Source organism: Primulina eburnea, chromosome 1, assembly GCF_022965805.1.
Source record: "Primulina eburnea isolate SZY01 chromosome 1, ASM2296580v1, whole genome shotgun sequence".
NCBI classification, from domain to species: domain Eukaryota; kingdom Viridiplantae; phylum Streptophyta; class Magnoliopsida; order Lamiales; family Gesneriaceae; genus Primulina; species Primulina eburnea.
Window position 1 is genome coordinate 53,931,630 of NC_133101.1, and position 21,351 is coordinate 53,952,980.

The following is a 21,351-nucleotide window of genomic DNA, read 5'->3' on the forward strand; positions in this document are numbered from 1 at the left end:
ATCAAAACCCAGAAAAGTAAAGCCCATTAAAGATCTAAATTAAATCTAGCGATATCTAAATCAAATCTGGGTAAAGATCTAATCAAATCTTCCGAAGATTCTGAAGATCGAAACCTACCAAAACTAGGATTCTGCGGTTCACCTATAAATACCAGGTTTCGTTAACTCTAGAGATTCATTCATACTTTTTCACATTCTCTCGGCACACACATTATTCTCTCAAGTTTTCCGTTCTCTGACTTGAGCGTCGGAGGGGCTACGCCGGAACAACCTTCCGGCCCCCTTCTAACACTCTTGTTTGTGTTTCTTGATTTCAAGGTGCCGGATCTGAGCTCCACTGGTGACGTGCCGACCTCCCAGCCAGCGTATCGGCGTTAGATCCGAGCTCTCCAAGCGAAGGTCTGACCTCCCAGTTAGCATCACCGATTTCAGTGTTAACAATTTGATAATTTTTGTATTTATTTTTCTTTCTGGTTTCGTGTGGTTGACTTTGATGTATTGGTTTTAGGAGTCTTGGGAGGAAAAATGGTGTCTTTTCTCACTTTGATTTGAAACAGAAATGATGGATAAATAGTTGCTCAAGCATTTGAAACAATTTTGCTCTGAGGAAAAATACCTTTTATTTACACCAGGTGTGAATAGACAAGATAAGGTGGTTTAAAATCACATAAAGTTTTTTTATGAATCGATGGTTCCTCCTTTTATTTCTCCATGCTTAAATTTGTTTATACATGTGGGTTTCTGTTGATTATACCAAATTGATATCTTTATGCAGTCTCCATGCGGCAGGCAGAAAATGAATTGCAGAATTAGTTATGGGCATTGATACTGGAAAGGGTTGCTCAAGTTCAAAATGTGCGGCAGTTATGTGTTGTTAAGGATCTTTCTATTCGCGGTATGCTAATGGGCAAGGTCGCGAGGAGAATTACTTGATAGAATGCTTAATAAAGGAGTTCTTGCATTCCCAGTATCCACATGGATTCCAAGTGCTGTTCGGCATCATCTTGTACTGCCAAAGACCCCAGAACAGGATCTTGAAATGGTGCATTCTGGAAAACATGTTTAACAGGTAACCTATATACTCTCTCACATTTTAAGGACTGACTAGGAGTTCCAGGTAGGGGAGGTGGGATTAAGAGACTGAATGGTTAAATGGAATTTGGGGAAGAGGGGGCTGATCTGGAATTCTTAGATAAATTGCATATAAAATTTCTATTATTTTCGATATTTCCCCTGACCGAGAGCAACCATGACGGGAACCGCCCTAAGGCGGTCCGGTAACGGTTTACGGGTAGATAACCCGTCGATCTGCCGGTTTTTTTTTTTAAATTATTGTGTTTGAAATCAACTACCACGATTTTGTGGTCATTGATCATCAGTGACGCGGCCGTTGTGCAACGGTCAACCAGTCGGCTCGAACTGGTTTCCCCTATAAATACCTCCACCCTTTTGATTTTTTCAAACAAATTTATCAAAATTCTCAATCTCTAATTCTCAAAACATCAAGTCAAGATTATTGGTTTATTATACATTGTTGATTTATTTTCATAATTACTTCAATTTCTTATTTATACAAATTGCCGGAGCTAGATCAAGTCATAGGGATGACAAAGGAAACGGAAAAGGCATCATGCCGCTTGAGTTCGAGCATCGCGATTTTTCTTCATTCAATGTCAAAGGTTATGATCTTGAATTTTCCAACGAGGAATCATAGTTGTCAAGTCGCTAGGCGACGTCAAGGCGACGAGCCACTGCCTAGCGCCCGAACGCCTAGGCGACAGAAGGCGATCGCCTAGCCACGAGGCGATAATATAGAGAGAATGTATTATATATTTATGTTCTACTAAAAATCAACTAATAATAATAATGAACTATATGAAAACCTAAATATATAAAGCTTCAAGTAACAAAAAACAAAAATATCTCAACATTGTCGATAAATCAACACATTCAAATCTTAATTCTTATGCTAGAAAATTTAATTTTTCCAAAACAATCTAGACTCAGATCAGTCACTTTCTAATTCAATCATTTCATCCACATCACCATCCTCCACATTTTAATCAATGTCTGAATAATCATCTTTCAACACATCATCATCAAACTCTCCCTCGTCAGTAGATTCTTCATCTACATCCATTGGTGATTGTAGAGCATGAGTAGTTTGGCTTGTCATCCGACCTCTTCGTCCTCCCCTACCTTTGCCTCTACAAGTTGAAGCTCCCCTATAAATAGGGTTCGAGGTCCGGTGTTGTCTAGTATGTCTGGTTTCTTCTTCTACTCCAGCAGCCTGTGCTACAACGTTCCATGTCAAAGTATCATCATCATCATCATCAAAAACAGGTTCCTCTCCAGCTTCCATCATTCCAATCAACCACTCATTATTACAATCATCAATATTCCTCAAAACTATAGGATCTCTTTTATCCTTCTTAGCCGCACGAGTCTTGAGTGTTTGATTGTACTTCACATATACCAAATCTCTTAGTTTCTTGTGATCGAGTCTATTCCTTTTCTTTGAATGTATCTGTGACACGAAACCATCATAAACTATAAATTGAAAAGAAAAGTGAAAGAAGTCATGTAATACCGTAATAGTATTTACTCACATGCTCAAATATGCTCCAATTCCTTTCACAACCCGAAGCACTACATGTGAGGCTAAGAACTTTGATAGCAAATTCTTTCAAATTTGGAGTACCATTGCCAAAAATTTTCCACCAATCCGCTGAAAAAAATGTATCTCATCATTTTCATTTGATATTTAAGTATTTAACTATTTAACTTATTGCAAAAAAAACACATACCAGGCGCCATTGGTTGGTCTTTATGTTGCGTGTTTTCTTTAATGCTCGCAAGCGCACGGCGTCAAGTTATAGTAAAATGTAATTATGAGTACAAGTATCGATCCCACGAGGAATGTAATTTCTAAATTTATATTAATGCTTGTAATTAGAATAGTCTCGATTTTATTTAGAATAATCAAATAACAGATTTGTTCGTATCAATGACTGAATTGTAAATAAATTTAATTTTAATACCAAATAGAGTTGAACAACAATGGAATAAAAGATCTAGAGGTCCGATTTCACGCAACTATCCACCATGTGTTATTTTGTGTAGCTATATTATAATTGTCCTTCTTATTCATTAACCAAGAATTCCATAATTATCTACTCCCTCTCTCGAATGCTAAGTAGATACTAATTATCTAACAAAGGATTGCAACGTCTCCGTCAACAATCGATAATTAAATAACACAACAAGCGCTAAATTCTTTTAATGGATTCCATAGCAATATATGTGCTCTCGAACTATATAAATACCATCGATGTATTTTTCCCTTTCTTGATTATAAATTCCCTTTTTCAAGTGATAATTTATAAACATACAAATCATTCAAGATATGGCCAATAAAATGAAAGCATTAAGATTGGAAAAACACAAATGAATAATAAAGACAACTTATATAGCATAAATCATGAGTCTCAACACATGGTTTCTAGTTTTGTTCCATCATTCCTCTAGAATTAAGATTTAGTTCATAATAATAAAAATAAAACAACAACACATAAACATTAAACAAGACATATCAAAATAAGAGTAAAAATAAAGAAAGAACTTAGAACAAGAGTTTTGGAGTGTATGAAGTTTTTGTCCAAAGATGTGCAAGAACTTGTTGATGATGATCTTCTTGATCTTAAATCTTCTTCCTTGTAGCCTCCACCCTTTTCCTAGCTTCTCTCCATACCCTAGATGATGAAAAAGAGATCACTTTTATAGTCTAGACAAGATATCCCACGTAGCACACCGATTCTCCCCTCCTTTTCCTCAAAGTCTACAAAGTTTCACAATTTCCGGAGGAATGTTTGTGCATGACCGCGGGTGCGGTAGTGTAAGCACCACGGGTGCGGTGTCTTTTCGCCAAAAATTCTGTTGCTGCATAGGTGACACCGCGGGTGCGGCGCTTGCATGACCGCGGGTGCGGTCATGCCTCGGCAGTTGGCGCGGGTGCGGTAGCATAGGCAGCGCGGGTGCACTGTTGCTTCGTGTATCTTTGTCCTTTGCACCTTCTAATTCATCACTATATCACTCCAAACTCTCATTTCTAAGCTTCCAAACTACAATAACAAAAACAACAACATATCAAATAAAACCTGCTCAAGAATCACAAAATTCCAAGTTAAAAACAAGTAATAAAAGTACAATAAATTGCACTTATCAAACTCTCCCAAACTTAAGATTTTGCTAGTCCCGAGCAAAATAAAACAACAAAAACAAACAAACAAACAAATAAGTCATGAAATATTTTAAAGAACTTGGCCTCAATATAAATTCAAAATCCACCATGCATTTACAATTCAAATCAATTCAACCACTTGTTCATCCAGATAAAATCATATGATTGGTTCGTTCTCTAACTTCAAATCTCTCAACCATGTTTCAAATCATTATCAATTGATTTCAAATTTTTACAAACACATATCACAAGGTCTTTTTCGGTAAAAATTGGGTTCAAAGCAATATTCATTCAAGAAATGGATACCCAATAAATATTTGATGCAATGAGGTGTGTGAAAAATTGATCAAAATTCTTATTCAATGACAGTGTTTATCGATTGTCCATAGGCTAGATCCTCCCAATCACTCTCCACTAGTATATTGGACAACTATGACTAGGTTAATAGGATTTTCAATGGTTATAATGTTAGGCCTCGGTTCATGGCTACAAATAAAGTTTAGGAGTTCAAATAAGGGAGTTCTTTTGATCTCCATTTTTTTCTTTTTCTTTTTCTTTATTCATCTCATCTCTTTTTCTCCCCTTTTTCTCCAATCTTCAACAATGTATCATTATTCATTTTTTTCATTTGTAGGAGAAAATCAATTTCTTTCGAATTCTTACTCCCTTGAGAAGGTAGGAATTAATTGTATAAGATATTCAAAAGGTTGGTAATTGTGGGATTCTTGAAAAAAAATATTTGAATGGGGGTCTTTTACACATATTTACGTGTGCCATTCAAATTCATATAAGCTCAATGAGGTGACAAATGATAAATTAATTTATTTGGTAGCTTGAAAGGCTCAATCGATCCAAAAATCACCTAAATCATTCCTAAATCATAATTTGTCCGTATTTCGCCTCGAGTGATGTTTGGATAGTTCTAGACAAAATCTCAATTCACCATCAAAAATTAGAATCTAATCATGTGAAAATGGTGTCTCAATGCATCAACCAAATACATATATATTCAAAAAGAAATGTGCTTGGCTTCCAAGGAATTTCAAATACACAACTCTTTTCTCTTATAGGCTCAAAAGGGCTTCAAATGAATGTTTATGAATAATATACATGGCCCAAATAAATTCAAAGATTGCCTCAATCATTTATGTGTTTGCAAAAAAAAAAAAAATCACAAAGTTTTATAGAAATTTTAAGTATCAAACTCACCAAATCTCATGATTATTCTCTAAATTTTTCAAAGTTGGTCAATTACATGAATTTAATGCATGACATTTCTTTTTCATAAAAATATTTTCATCATTGGCCAATTCATTAAAAATTTCATGACTAAAATACTACAAACACACAAAACAAACCAAAAAATTAAACACACAAAAATACACTCAATAAATAAACACACAAAAGCAAATAAACACTCCAAATAAAATAAAATAAAGCACACAAAATAAAATAAAACAAAATAAAATAAAATAAAATAAAACAAAATAAAATAAAATAAATCTCCCCCAAACTTAAACATGTGCATCGTCCTCGATGTGAATAAGCATGATAAATAGGAAAATGCACATACACTGGGCAACGACCGTCAGTGGTCATTGCCATCATCCTCGTCGTCGTCATCATTGTGGAGTGGTTGAAACTCTGGCGGGTGGTAGACAGGTAGCCACTGTGGAGGAGGTGGAAATGGATGTCCAGAAGTGGAAGCAGATGGAAATTGCTGAGCCAAGGCCGATGTGAAATCCATCATGTACCCCATGAATGTATCGGTCCTATACCGAAAAGCATCCATCTCTTGGCGTTGTACCCACATATCCTCTTCCAACTGATTCAACCTATTTCTCCTATGCCTTTGCTGCGGCTGTGGCTCTTGAGCTTGGGCTTGGTCACGTCTCTCTGCAGCTCTCCGATTGAATTCCCTTTCAGCTCTACGTGCTGCAGCTTGGTCATTTCTGACTCCCCTAAATGCCTGAGCTATCACAATAGGATTTTTCGGCTTCAGAACTTCTTCATTCGGAGCCCAAGTCACTCCCGCATGTTGGCACAATATGGTGATGAGAGAGGGGTGGAGAAGTACACTCGGAGAGTTGCCACTTGCATAATCAAAAATTGAATTCTGAAGCAATCGACCTAAGTCAATTGTTTTTCCTGTTATGATGCAAAAAGTGAGGATGGCCCTCTCCTTGATAACGGTCGTTGTGTGTTCGGTAGGTTTGATTCTCGCAGAAATGAAAGAATACCAATATTTGGCCATTTCCTTGAGGTCAGACTTTGCTAGGCTCAAGTGCACATTGTCTCTCATTCGCCATTCGGCTCCCTGTATACATATAGTCTGAAGAATACTGTTATAATCAACATGTTCATTTCTGTACTCTTCATACTCGTCATGCATGATTTGAGGGAAGCCATATATCGTGTTGATTGTATGTGCATCAAATGCTACCTCTTTGCCTCTCACAAACACCGTTAACCGATCATATCTAACCTTTAAGTTAGCGTAGAACTCTCTCACCAGTGATATGACAGCATCTTGTGGCTGTCTTCCAAACTCCTCCCACTGTCGAACCCTAAGCATTTGTTCAATTTGAGTATCAGGGAAGCTCATATCAAATCCTCTCTCCTTGATAATGCTTCTATTCAAAATCTTCCCATATTGTTCTTCCGCCCTCTCATCATAAAACCGACTCGCATCATAGTTCACCCTTGATGATGATGAAGCACCCTTTGATGACATTCTTTTTAGTGGCATTTTGTCGAACACCTTCTCAACACAACTTTAATTCAACCCACTTCTCAAAATACAAGATTATTGCAATCCACAAAACTACTACTTCACAATATTCACACTTCAACAATGTACACAATAATCAATCAACAATATTCCCAAAATCAACAGTATGCTTCACAAAATGAATAATTTCCTTCCTTAACAACAAATTTCGAATTTAGCAACAAATTTGCTAGAATTTGCTCACCTTGGGTTTGTTGAATTGTTTCTTGAAGAACAAAAACAAAGTTTTGTTCAAATTCTTGAATAAATTTTGAATCCCCTTTTTCAACCCTAGGTTGGATCTTTGAATTTGATGGAAAGAAATGAGGTATTTGATGGAATGAGTGAAGATTTCTAGGTTGTAGTGATGAATTTGTTGAAAGAAGAACAAAATTTTGGTGTGTGATTTGTGTTTGGAGTAGGGATTTCGAAAATGGAGATGGGTTTTCTTGAGAATGAAGTTTTCGATTTTGTTTGAGGGATGCCCGATTTTTTTCTTAAAAAGCAAGACCGCAGGGTGCGGTATTGTAAGCACCGCAGGTGCGTTGTTTGTTCGAATTTACACCGCGGGTGCGGTTTTAGAGTAGCGCGGGTGCGCTCTTGTATCGGCAGTTTAGCGCAGGGGCGGTAGCATAGGCAGCGCGGGTGCGCTGTGTGTTCGGCAGCTACGCGCATTTCTCCATTATGCATGACCGCGGGTGCGGTAGTGTAAGCACCGCGGGTGCGGTAGTGCTTCGGCACTCCTAGCGCGGGGGCGCTTTCTTTGTGCTGCGGGTGCACTCCTGCTTCGAATTTTCTTGAATTTGTAATGCACCTCAAGCATAGGTGCAGTGCACATGAGACTGTAAGGGCGCTCCTGTTTTATCAAAATATTTTCTTCTCAACTTCTCAGTCCTGAAAAGAAAACAATTGAAAATCATTAAATTTGGGAAGATGAAAATCACACATTATATCTAAAAAAATACAAAAACACAAATAACATGATACAAAAATAAAATCAACCCCAAAATCAAAATGCAAAATAAACAAAAAATTTGGGTTGCCTCCCAATAAGCGCTTGGTTTAACGTCATCAGCCTGACTTTCATCAGTCTACTTTGGTTCTCGCAGTGGGATGTTGTCCATGTGTCGCACTTCATTGCCAAAGTAATGCTTGACCCTCTGACCATTGACTTTGAATGTCTCGCCATTTTTGCATTTTAGTTCAATTGCACCTTGTGGGTACACTTTTTCTACTGTGAATGGGCCAGACCATCTGGATTTTAACTTACCAGGAAACAACCTCAGTCGAGAATTGAATAATAACACCTGTTGTCCTGCTTCAAATTTTCGTCGAAGAATCTGCTTGTCGTGCCATCTCTTGGTATTTTCTTTGTATATCTTGGCATTCTCGTATGCATCATTCCTGAATTCTTCCATATCATTCAAATGCAACAGTCGTTGCTCGCCCGATGCTCCCATATCAAAATTTAGCTTTTTTATAGCCCAAAATGCCTTGTGCTCCAGTTCCAAAGGTAAATGACAAGCTTTCCCAAAGACCAACCTATAAGGTGACATCACGATAGGTGTCTTGTATGCAGTCCTGTATGCCCATAAAGCGTCATCTAGCTTGATTGCCCAATCCTTCCGGTTTGTTTTCACTGTCTTTTCCAATATTTGCTTAATCTCCCGGTTGGATATTTCTGCTTTCCCATTAGCTTGCGGGTGGTATGCCAGTGTCACCCTGTGCTTCACATCATACTTGACCAATAGTGAATTAAAAATTTTGTTACAGAAATGTGTACCTTCATCACTGATAATGGCTCTAGGTGTTCCAAATCTCGTGAAGATGTTCCTGTGGACAAACTTAACAACAACTCGAGCATCATTAGTTTTGGTGGCAATTGCTTCCACCCACTTTGACACATAATCAACAGCAAGTAAAATGTAAGATTGACCAAAAGAGGATGGGAATGGACCCATAAAGTCAATACCCCAGACATCAAAAAGTTCCACCTCCAAAATATTTGTTAGTGGTAATTCATGTCGTCTAGAAATATTGCCAACTCTTTGGCATTTATCACATGACTTTACTAAGGTATAACTGTCTTTAAACAAACTGGGCCAATAAAAACCCGATTGCAATACCTTAGCCGCTGTTCGTGACGCTCCAAAGTGTCCACCATAAAGTGAGGAATGACATTGCTCTAGAATTATACCCGCTTCTTCCTCAGTTACACATCGTCTGATTATCTGATCAGCACATCTCTTAAACAAGAACGGATCGTCCCACAGGTAAAACTTAGCATCATGAAGAAATTTCTTCTTTTGATGATACGTTAAATCTGAAGGCAATTCTCCTGCAGCAAGAAAATTAGCTATATCTGCAAACCACGGATATGTAACACTTACCTTGAAAAGTTGCTCATCTGGGAATGACTCGTTGATAGCTCCACCTTCAGTTCGTTCTTCCAGCTCTAGTCGTGACAGGTGATCAGCCACCTGGTTCTCACAACCTTTCTTATCTTTGACTTCAAAGTCAAATTCTTGAAGTAGGAGTATCCATCGTATCAATCTGGGCTTTGCATCCTTTTTGGCAAACAAGTAACGAAGAGCTGCATGGTCAGTGAAAACCGTTACCTTTGTGCCAATGAGATATGTTCTGAATTTGTCGAATGCAAACACCACTGCTAGCATCTCTTTCTCAGTAGTAGTATAATTCTGTTGGGCTGCATTGAGTGTACGACTTGCATAATAGATGGCTTTAAACATCTTGTCTCGCCTTTGTCCCAATGCTGCTCCTACAGCATAGTCGCTAGCATCGCACATGAGCTCAAAGGGCTCTTTCCAATCAGGTACTATCATGATGGGTGCTGAAATTAGTGCTGCCTTGATCTTGTTAAATGCCTGCAAGCAATCATCATCAAAAATAAATGTCGAATCTTTCTCTAACAAATTACATAAAGGTCTTGTAATTTTAGAAAAATCTTTAATATAACGACGATAAAACCCGGCATGTCCCAAGAAGCTTCTGATTCCTTTCACATTTTTCGGCGGTGGAAGATTTTCAATTGCCACAACTTTGGCCCTGTCAACTTCTATTCCTTTAGCTGAAATTTTGTGGCCAAGCACAATACCTTCGGGAACCATGAAGTGACATTTTTCCCAATTCAGAACTAGATTCTTAGCTTGACATCTCTGCAAAACGAGCATTAAATTTTGCAAACAATGATCAAAAGATGTACCAAATACATAAATGTCATCCATAAAAACCTCCATTATTTCCTCAACCATGTCAGAAAATATGGCCATCATACACCTCTGAAAAGTAGCAGGTGCATTGCATAGTCCAATGGCATTCTCCTGAAAGCAAATGTACCGTAAGGGCAAGTGAAAGTAGTCTTATCCTGATCCTCCGGTGCTATGACAATCTGATTGTAACCTGAATAACCATCTAGGAAGCAATAATAATGATAACCACCAACTCTATCAAGCATCTGGTCAATAAATGGAAGTGGGAAATGATCTTTCCTAGTCGCATCATTCAGTTTCCTGTAGTCTATGCATACTCGCCAACCAGTCACTGGACGAGTTGAAATCAATTCATTGTTCTCATTTTTCACTACAGTTATTCCTCCCTTCTTAGGCACTACTTGTACTGGTGAAACCCATGAGCTATCAGATATAGCATAAATAACACCAGCATTTAACAATTTTAACACCTCAGCCCTCACAACCTCTTTCATTGCAGGATTAAGCCTTCTCTGATGATCAACATAAGGTGAATATGATTCCTGCATCAAAATTTATGCATACAAACAGTAGGGCTAATTCCCCTTATATCAGCAATTGTCCATCCCAGAGCAGATTTAAATTCTCTCAACACCCTCAACAATTTTTCTTTTTCAGTACAAGTAAGAAAAGAAGAGATGATTACCGGATATGTTGAATTTTCACCTAAAAATGCATAACAGAGGTGACTTGGAAGTTCCTTCAATTCAGGGGATACTTTTGGTACCTCTATAATTGCATCTTCAAGTAGTTCTACATTATGCACATCAATCTTTTCTTTAGGCAATGTATCGAGAGCAAGTAACTCCTCTTGCACGTCCCAATCATCTTCATCCAATATAGACGCCGATTCCAACAAGCATCTTTCCAAAGAATCTTTCGTCAATCTACCTGCACCAACATGAGATACACATGAATCAATTACATCAATACTATTACAAGTACTTACCTCATTTGGTTCCTTGATTGTGTTGTAGATGTTGAACATGACTTCTTCTCCACCTACTCTCAATGTAAGCTCACCCTTGTGCACATCGATCAAAGCTTTTCCAGTGGCCAAAAATGGCCTTCCAAAGATAAGTGGGGTGTCCTGATCTTCTTCCATATCTAGAATGACAAAATCAGCAGGAAATATAAATTTGTCTACCTTTACCAGAACATCCTCCACTATACCCCGTGGATATGTAAGTGATCTATCCGCCAGCTGCAGGGTAATAGTGCTAGGCTTCACCTCGCCAAGCTCTAAAGTCCTGTAAATGGAAAAAGGCATTAAATTAATACTGGCACCCAAATCACATAAAGCTTTATTTATTCTAGAACCACCAATAACACAAGGGATAGTAAAACTCCCTGGATCTTTGAGTTTCTGTGGTAGTTTCCTTTGAAGTATGGCGCTACACTCTTCTGTCAATTTCACTGTCTCAAACTCATGCAACTTTCTCTTCTTTGACATCACATCTTTTATGAACTTTGCATAGTTTGGCATTTGCTCTAAAGCATCAGCAAATGGAATGTTGATGTGAATCTTCTTGAAGATCTCCAAAAATTTGGCAAATTGCTCATCCAATTTCTTCTTTTTAAACCTCTGCGGATATGGAAGTATTGGCTGAAATACCGGAGGTTGTTCAACTTCAGCTTCAGCTTTGGAACCCTCAGTTTCGACTTCTTCAACAGTTACCTCCTTTTCATCCTTATCATTGGAATTTTTACCATCAAGTTCTTTTCCACTCCTCAAAGTTACTGCCTTGCACTGCTCTTTTGGGTTCACCTCTGTGTTACTGGGAAATTGCCCCTTGTTCTGATCTTTTAGAGCGTTGGCCAACTGTCCGATTTGCGTTTCCAAAGATTTCATTGTGGCACCCATGTTTCCCATGTGAGTCTCCATATTGTCAAGACGAGATTCAGTTCTCGCCATCCTTTTTCCAGACTCAGCAACAAATGTACCTACCAAATCTTCAAATGAAGGCTTTCCCTCCCCCTTTGATGTATTGAACCCCGGTGGAGGATTCAACACATTCTTATTATTAGCATATGAAAAATTTTCATGATTTCTCAAACCAGGATGATACGTGTTAGAGGGAGGGTTACCTCGATATCCTCCGTATCCACCAAAATTCCTATTGTTGATATAATGAGCCTCATCAGGAATATGTGGTTCTTCGGTGACAACAGATACATTTTCAACCTCTGATGAACTAGCCTTGTTCATTGCTGCAATTTGAGTTGTTAAAGCTGAAACTTGAGCTGTGAGTGATGTAATAGGATCTATGGCATAAATTCCAGCTTGCTTCTTCACTCCTGATCTTTCAGTCGGCCACTGATAACTGTTAATGGTCATCTGTTCAAGCAAATCATATGCTTGATCGGGTGATTTGGCAAATATCGTGCCACCAGCTGCTGCATCAACAGTGCCTCTTGTCTGTCCATTCAAACCATTGTAAAATAATTCAATCTGTACCCAATCTTCAAAACCATGGTTTGGACATCTCCTCAACAATTCCTTATATCTTTCCCATGCCTCATATAGTTGCTCAAAATCAGTCTGCCTAAAAGTACTTATCTCGATTTTTAACTGTGCAGACTTTGCAGGTGGGAAATATTTTGCAAGAAACTTAGTTGCTAAATCCTGCCAGGTAGTGATACTCCCCAAAGGAAGCGATTGGAGCCATCCTCTTGCTTGGTCCCTAAGAGAAAAAGGAAACAAACGCAATCGAATTATATCATCAGAAACACCATTTATTTTTACCGTGTCAGTAATTTCAAGGAATGTTCTGAGATGTAAATGAGGATCTGCAGTAGCGGCTCCTCCAAACTGATTCTGTTGAACCATGTTTATCAATGCAGGTTTGAGCTCAAAGTTGTTTGCATTAATCGTTCCTCGTGCTATACCAGAATAATGAGCATTCAATACTGGCCTAAAATGATCTCTGATGGGTATTGCAGGGGGTGGATTTTCATTGTCTCTGTTTTCAGCCATTGCTAGAATCTCTTCTCTTCTTGCCTTTCTTAACCTTCTTGCGGTTCTTTCAATCTCAGGATCAAAGATAAGCAAGTCAAGATTTTGCGATCTTCGCATGCACTATCAAACAAAAACAATAAACAAATCAGTGTTTAATGTAGTATAATAAAAATAGCTCTAAATTAAAATCTAGACTAATTGGTAACAATACTAATATAAATTCAAATTTTATATTCCCCGGCAACGGCGCCAAAAACTTGTTGCGTGTTTTCTTTAATGCTCGCAAGCGCACGGCGTCAAGTTATAGTAAAATGTAATTATGAGTACAAGTATCGATCCCACGAGGAATGTAATTTCTAAATTTATATTAATGCTTGTAATTAGAATAGTCTCGATTTTATTTAGAATAATCAAATAACAGATTTGTTCGTATCAATGACTGAATTGTAAATAAATTTAATTTTAATACCAAATAGAGTTGAACAACAATGGAATAAAAGATCTAGAGGTCCGATTTCACGCAACTATCCACCATGTGTTTTTTTGTGTAGCTATATTATAATTGTCCTTCTTATTCATTAACCAAGAATTCCATAATTATCTACTCCCTCTCTCGAATGCTAAGTAGATACTAATTATCTAACAAAGGATTGCAACGTCTCCGTCAACAATCGATAATTAAATAACACAACAAGCGCTAAATTCTTTTAATGGATTCCATAGCAATATATGTGCTCTCGAACTATATAAATACCATCGATGTATTTTTCCATTTCTTGATTATAAATTCCCTTTTTCAAGTGATAATTTATAAACATACAAATCATTCAAGATATGGCCAATAAAATGAAAGCATTAAGATTGGAAAAACACAAATGAACAATAAAGACAACTTATATAGCATAAATCATGAGTCTCAACACATGGTTTCTAGTTTTGTTCCATCATTCCTCTAGAATTAAGATTTAGTTCATAATAATAAAAATAAAACAACAACACATAAACATTAAACAAGACATATCAAAATAAGAGTAAAAATAAAGAAAGAACTTAGAACAAGAGTTTTGGAGTGTACGAAGTTTTTGTCCAAAGATGTGCAAGAACTTGTTGATGATGATCTTCTTGATCTTAAATCTTCTTCCTTGTAGCCTCCACCCTTTTCCTAGCTTCTCTCCATACCCTAGATGATGAAAAAGAGATCTCTTTTATAGTCTAGACAAGATATCCCACGTAGCACACCATTCTCCCCTCCTTTTCCTCAAAGTTTACAAAGTTTCACAATTTCCGGAGGAATGTTTGTGCATGACCGCGGGTGCGGTAGTGTAAGCACCGCGGGTGCGGTGTCTTTTCGCCAAAAATTCTGTTGCTGCATAGGTGACACCGCGGGTGCAGCGCTTGCATGACCGCGGGTGCGGTCATGCCTCGGCAGTTGGCGCGGGTGCGGTAGCATAGGCAGCACGGGTGCACTGTTGCTTCGTGTATCTTTGTCCTTTGCACCTTCTAATTCATCACTATATTACTCCAAACTCTCATTTCTAAGCTTCCAAACTACAATAACAAAAACAACAACATATCAAATAAAACCTGCTCAAGAATCACAAAATTCCAAGTTAAAAACAAGTAATAAAAGTACAATAAATTGCACTTATCACTTTATTATTCCTTGCTCTAATGGCAAATTCGTTGCCGAACAATGACTCCGAGTTCTTATATACCGGCAACTCCTCCATAATAATCTTATCCCTCACGTCATGGCTTGGAATCAATCTTTGTATGCATGCAAACAACCCATTTGTGACTTCTGCATCCGTCTCAACTTTCGGATTGTGATAGTAAAAATATGGGTTTAAGTAGTATCCTGTCGCGTGCAAAGGATGATGAAGCTGATTATCCCATCTAGCATCAATAAATTCTAACACTTTTTTACATTTCTCTCTGTTGTTATCAAAGGACTTGAGAATTGTTTCTTTTGCTTTGTCCATAGCTTCATAGATATAACCCATCGCTGGCCTTGTTTCATTGTCGGCAATGCGAAGAACCGTCACTAGAGGACACATCACTTTAAGGGTGTATGTCACATTATTCCAAAATGAAGGCTTGAAAACAGTATCATTTGCCATCTTACCCTTTATATCATTTGACCATTTACTTTCTATCCACTGTGTTGATATGAACATTCTCTTCAAAGCTTTTTGTCGTTGTGGAGGCTTTGCAAAGTGAGAAATGTAGTAGTAAAACGGGTGACTCCATGTCTTGCCAGCTCTCTGTTTCCAGTAAATTCTCTCATCATGTGCAAAACACCTCCATGATTGTAAATGTAACCAACAAGAGCAATCGCTCTAGAAATAGTCTTCCGAACCACCTCAATTTTGCCAATATCCTCTAGCATCAAATCAATGCAATGAGCAGCACATGGAGTCCAAAACAAATTCGGTCTTTTTGCTTGTAGAAGTTTACCTACAAAAAAAAAAGAATCAGATTATGTTATATGTAATATAATATCCAAGGAAATAAAATTTCAATACTTCACTTACCAGCTAAAACATAATTACTGCCATTGTCTGTAATCACTTGCACGACATTTTTCTCTCCCACACACTCTACAAATCTATCAAGCAACTCATATAACAGGGTTCCAGTCTTGACATGGGCGGATGCATCCACAGATTCCAAGAACATTGTTCCTTTGGGTGAATTAACCAAAAAGTTGATCAATGTTCTATGCTTCCTATCAGTCCACCCATCAGACATAATTGAGCAACCATATTTCTCACATTCATCGTAAAAGTGGTACCCTCAATTCATGATAACTTGGTGGTTTCAAATTCGGCCCGTACTGACATATGGCTTCAATCATTTCCTTGAAGCTATCTAAATGGGCAGCATTGAAAGAAATCGCAGCTTGATACATGAAACGAGCTATCTTTTGAACTGTTCGATCTCTATGCTCTTTATCACAAGCATCGTTTATGTTTGTTTGCCTCAATTTCCCCTTTTTGGTTTTCTTCTTCGTGATAAAGAGATCCATCGGCCCAGACGGCCCTTTAACACTACCACTGCCACTTCCACTTCCAGTTCCAGTCTCGTGTATGGAAGTCAAACTTCTCTTTTTGCTTGGTTGTACATCTTCTTCATCGTCTTCATCTTCATCGATATCAAGAAAGCAAAAATATTGCTTCATTCCACCGCAAGCTCTCAATGTTTGCTTCTTTTTTCATTCATATAATTCAACAGCTCATCACGGACACTTTGAGGACACTCTTTGCATTTTCTGATATTTTTTGAATTCTCAGCAATATGTTGTTTGGCTCGAAAAATTCCTCCATTGGACGTGAAGCCACAAAACCTACACGTCACACTATTAGTATCATTTGGATTTTTCAAATAACAATGCTTCCAACCGGGGTCTCTCTTATTATCCCCATCTGGTTGTGTGTTTTCTGATTGAGGATGAGAAGCAATAATTAGATATCTGCTGCAGACAAGAACAACTCCAAGTTACTTGAAACAGAAGCCTGAGCAGAGAATATCTGGTCCAGGAGCCTTCAATCGGCAGAGAATAACAGGTCCATGAAGCTTCAATCTTCAATCGGCAGACAGAGCATGGTGCGCAGAAGCTTCAATCGGCTACGTATCGACATGCAAAACTAGGCTATTTTTTTAAAATAAATTACTTATGGGCTGAAATCAGTTATGGGCTTATTTAGTTGGGCTTTGGGTCATTAAAAAATAAAGGAGAAGCTTGTTTATGCGATGCACACAGGCTGCTGCATAGAGGCGATTCGCCTGGAACGCCCATCGCCTGGAGAAAGGCGGTTTCAAGGCGCTAAAGGCGCTCGCCCAGCCATGCACGTCGCCTGGTTGTCAACTAAGGCGCTGAAGCTCCGCTTAGCGCCTGAGGCGCGAGGCGCGCCTTTGACAACTATGCGAGGAATATCAATAACAAGAACAAGAGGCTCAACAAACACATCATCATAAAGTCAAGAAATTATGAACAATCCGGTGGCATTCTTATATCTCACACTCTTAGATATCGAGGGATCCATAGGATGTTGACTGAACCCCACCTTATAGAGCATTTTCGGGGAGTAGCTCGACTCAAGTAGAACTCTAAACTCACTCTAAACACCCGTCCATAGCTCATAAAGAACCAATACTCTTCCCTTCGATGGTATGCAAGCCAAATGCAAATATTGCGCAAAAAGTCACTAATTTCAACAAGGAGGTGGTTTTGGAACTTTAACGCGGCACGTCGAGAAAAATCATCCGGTGGAAATTGGTATTGATCGTTTTCAAACTCAAATTCCAACATTCACTTAATCGAGTAATGATTCTCAACTTTTTAAATTTTTTGAAGATAAATTTAGAAAAGAAACAACTAAATTCTGTGCAATTGAATAACTTTCTTTTAGTTTTAGTATTAAATTATATTTTGAAAATTGGGTTTCTATTAGTGCAAATCATTCTATTTGACGTATCTCACAAAATATACTCAAACGCACACTTAAAAAATCAGTCGTTGAACAAAAAAGAATCAATTAAAGAATTTGCTAGTTTAAATAATAAAGTTTCTTTGTCTTCAGATATTTGGAGTAATCATTAGTAAAGTTGTTCATATATGGGTAATACGTGTCATTAGATTGATAGTTCTTGGAACATTAAAAAAAGATTGCTTGCATATAGATGTTTTAATGAATCACATACGACACAAAATATTTCTCAAACTATATTTGTTGTTTAGAAGGTTTTTTCAATTTCTTTTGAGCTACTACAAATACTTCTAGTATTAGTGAATTTATTCAAATATGTAAACCATCACTAGGTGGTAAAAACTTTCATATTAGGTGCACATTTATATTTTAAATTTGTGTGTTCAAGATGAACTAAAAATTTAGAATCACATATTCAACCAATTAGGACCGTAATTCATTATCTATGAGCACATCCCCAAGTTATGAAATATGAGGCAAATTTGCAAAATAAATGGTATGAGACGAGACGTTTCAACTCGTTGAAATTCAACATATAAATTGTTATTATCGTCTTTTGAATATATAGATTTATTATGTATATTTTTCATCAACAATGTTAAAGCTCATGATATTATTTGATCAATGGAACCTATGCACTAATATTTGTGAAATTTTAAAAGTTTTTAATGATGCTAGTGACTAATTATCCGGTGTTATTATGTTATTATCCTACTTCTAATTTAGTATTAACACATTGTTGCAATATTGCATGTATTCTTAATGAATATATTAAATCTTGGGATAATATTTTAGTTCAATGTATTTATATCATGAAAGCGAAATGAGAAAAATATTTTTTTACAATTTCCTGAAATATTTTTATGTGTTTCTTTTAGATCCTAGAATTAAATTAGACGGTTTACAAACACTGTTAATATTATATTATGATTCTTTAGACCCTATTACGGAATTGTTGTATCTATCTCCATGTTTTTTTTCAATATTTAACCTCGTTTAATGAATATAACACAAAATATGGTGAACAAATTGATTCACATGAACTGCAATCCATTACCACTAGTAATATCATTTCTAAACTTACTAAAGCACAACGTTTATTAAGGGAACAAATGAAACATCCACGAGGATCCTCAAGTTTCAGTTAGGAACTTGAGGATTATTTTCTTACTACTTTTGATTTCAGTGATGCAGATTATGATATTTTCGACATATTACGACGGTGATCACAAAAAATACAAGTATATCCAATTTTGTTTAAAATGGCACAATAAATTCTAGCTTGCCCGTTTCAACGGTTGCAGTGGAGCAAGCTTTTAGTATTGAGGGAAATACATGGATGAGATGCATTTTAGCTTAAGGCCACAAAATTTGGAAACCCAATGTTTGCTCAATTGATTGGTCAAAAGCCGCATGTCGAACACAACATATTAAAAGTGATGAAAGAGACCAAGACTCCATTGAGAGAACATCTGGAACAACGACGAGAGAGAATGCGAGTGATTGAGGTTTGATTCTTCAAAGTTGAAAGAATGAACAAAACAAAAGAAGTCTTGGAGTAAAGCGTGACCACGTCCTGTGATTTTTTATTGAGATATATGTTTTTTTATTTAATGAAATATATTTGATTGAGTTTTTATTAGCTAATCCCTCTTTTATTAATTTATATTTTTTATTCTTTAAATGTTTATGAACAAATATATATTTTTTTTAAAAAAATTAGGATTGAACCAGTCCTGGACCGTAACCGGCCACTAGCGAGCCGGTTAATCCCGACCCGGACATAGCCCGGCCCGTGGCCAGGTCTAGTGCTAAGTTCAGTATTTTCCGCTGGCCGCATTTGTTGTTTCCTCTAGTTAAATAGGAGTGGTCATCCAGTATGCCTCCTGATGCGTTTTACTGGCAGATTATTATTTGCTCATTGATTTCAAATTGGCGAATACCTCCAAGTGATTATTTTTGCGTAAGTTTGATATCACTATACTTCTTAAGTGTTATATATTTGTTCCATGGGTTTTCTATTTCTTCAGAAACTTCTGTGTACGAAGGGATCTTGTCTCTGATTCTAGATCCTTAAGAAGAGGCTCATGATAGTTGGCTTTGCACTGCTTCTTCTGTCACCATTCCTTTACATTTTCATGTTGATATGATATACCTTTTCTTGAGGCATGCTGAGCAGTTCTACAACAATCCAAGTGCAGCATCTTCCCCGAGATGATCAAATTTTTCTAAATGGATGTTTAGAGAATTCAATGAGGTATCTTCATTGACTTTGACCAATATGCGAATTTTATTTTCATCTTTTAAGTTATTTAGACAGGATTTTGTTTAGTCAGCTACATGTGCCAAGGGTTGAGAGTTTGTTTGGGGTTTAGGCAGCAGTAGATCAAGAATTAGGAAATGGTGCTAGATGAAGTCAGTGGATGATTTTTTCTTTTTCTTTTTTCCTTCTTTTTTTTGGGGCTTTGGTTTCATTAAAAGTCAGCAAATTTTTTTAGAATATTCGTGCCAGAAGGGGGCTTTTTATCCCCTCCTGAATGCCCCCAGTTTTATTGCAGGATATGGGAACAGGAGCATGGGGAGGGTAAAAACGAGATATTTATCTTGGTGTAATTGAATATAGGGCTACTTTGGGCAAATGCCAGCTCACTTATTTTTGCTATTTAAATATTTAGCATTTTCATATGATTTTGCAGGTTGACCATTTGTTCAAGCACGGGATGAATGGCAGCTTGGTACAAGCTTCTAATTATCTAAAGCAGGTTCCTTCTCCTATCTCGACTATTATTGCAATGATTATCCCATTCGTTTCTGGTGGCTTTGCTGCTGTGCTTAGAGTCATTACATTCCTAAAGAATCTTTGCTGGAAGGCCATGTAAGTTGGATGCTTAAAATGCATACTATTGAAAATGTATGATATTTAAAATTCCCTTCCCTCTAGACTTAATTTAACCTTGCAGATATTTGGTTGCAACTTATTCTGGTATGCTGCGGTGTTTGGAACTGTAACAACTGTAAGCCGGGCTGCAATTTAAGACGAGCTTCTTGTCCTAGATCCCCAGGCTGCATCATTATTGGTTATTCATCTCACACATTATATGCCCAAAAGACTGCGTGGGCATGAGAAATCTGTAACTGTGAGGCTTGTGTCTGAAACTTTCTTTCAGGTTTGTTATTGCGACTCATAATATATGAAGAAGATTTTGCTAGACGTGGATAATGCCCATCCAAGATATTGTCATGGCACAAAATTTTGAAAGTATGTCACAGATGCTTGGTTTATTTTCTAATATTTTCCGTATCGATTTCATTTGGATTTTGTGTAGCTAATCACTTTAGACATCAAGTTACTTATAAAAGGACTAACTTATTGCTTTAACGACCTACATCACAGGTTCAAATATAATATGAGGAAACTTCTTTGGACCTAAACTTGGGTCCAATTACAATCCGTCTGAGTTTGAATTTGATAGTGACTAATGGTTATGATTTTAGGATATTGATGATTTATTGTTTCCTTGTTTCTTGCGTAGTTTGTTTAAATGAATTAGCTATTTACTATGTTCTACTGATGCCGTCCCAGGCTTTGGTTGTCATGCCTTTGGGAGATTAACATGGCCATG

The 21,351-nt window shown here is 37.2% G+C and overlaps 3 protein-coding genes across 5 annotated transcripts; 1 reads left to right on the forward strand and 2 right to left on the reverse strand.

Annotated features, from left to right (window-relative positions):
* The first annotated feature begins 445 nt into the window (after window positions 1-445).
* On the forward strand, window positions 446-21,030 carry LOC140831404 (autophagy-related protein 9-like). 3 transcript variants are annotated; one of them, XM_073195169.1, is made up of 6 exons: window positions 446-652; window positions 776-1,069; window positions 19,010-19,286; window positions 19,759-19,985; window positions 20,425-20,603; window positions 20,689-21,030. In XM_073195169.1, exons 4-6 carry the CDS (start codon window positions 19,965-19,967, stop codon window positions 20,735-20,737), a joined length of 249 nt encoding a protein of 82 aa, XP_073051270.1. In that variant the 5' UTR covers window positions 446-652; window positions 776-1,069; window positions 19,010-19,286; window positions 19,759-19,964; the 3' UTR covers window positions 20,738-21,030. The 3 variants fall into 3 exon arrangements, with proteins under 3 accessions (XP_073051270.1, XP_073051261.1, XP_073051264.1); XM_073195160.1 differs by lacking the exon at window positions 19,010-19,286; XM_073195163.1 differs by lacking the exon at window positions 19,010-19,286 and having other exon boundaries at window positions 446-632.
* Window positions 1,067-2,825, reverse strand: LOC140831397 (uncharacterized). The gene is made up of 3 exons (XM_073195153.1): window positions 2,808-2,825; window positions 2,610-2,728; window positions 1,067-2,527 (listed from the first exon to the last, which is right to left on the reverse strand). Exons 1-3 carry the CDS (start codon window positions 2,815-2,817, stop codon window positions 2,060-2,062), a joined length of 597 nt encoding a protein of 198 aa, XP_073051254.1. The 5' UTR covers window positions 2,818-2,825; the 3' UTR covers window positions 1,067-2,059.
* LOC140808127 (uncharacterized) lies at window positions 14,896-16,419 on the reverse strand. Its single transcript, XM_073165155.1, has 3 exons — window positions 16,080-16,419; window positions 15,773-16,033; window positions 14,896-15,695 (listed from the first exon to the last, which is right to left on the reverse strand). The coding sequence occupies exons 1-3, from the start codon at window positions 16,417-16,419 to the stop codon at window positions 15,421-15,423; spliced, it is 876 nt and encodes a 291-aa protein (XP_073021256.1). The 3' UTR covers window positions 14,896-15,420.
* Window positions 21,031-21,351: the final 321 nt, after the last annotated feature.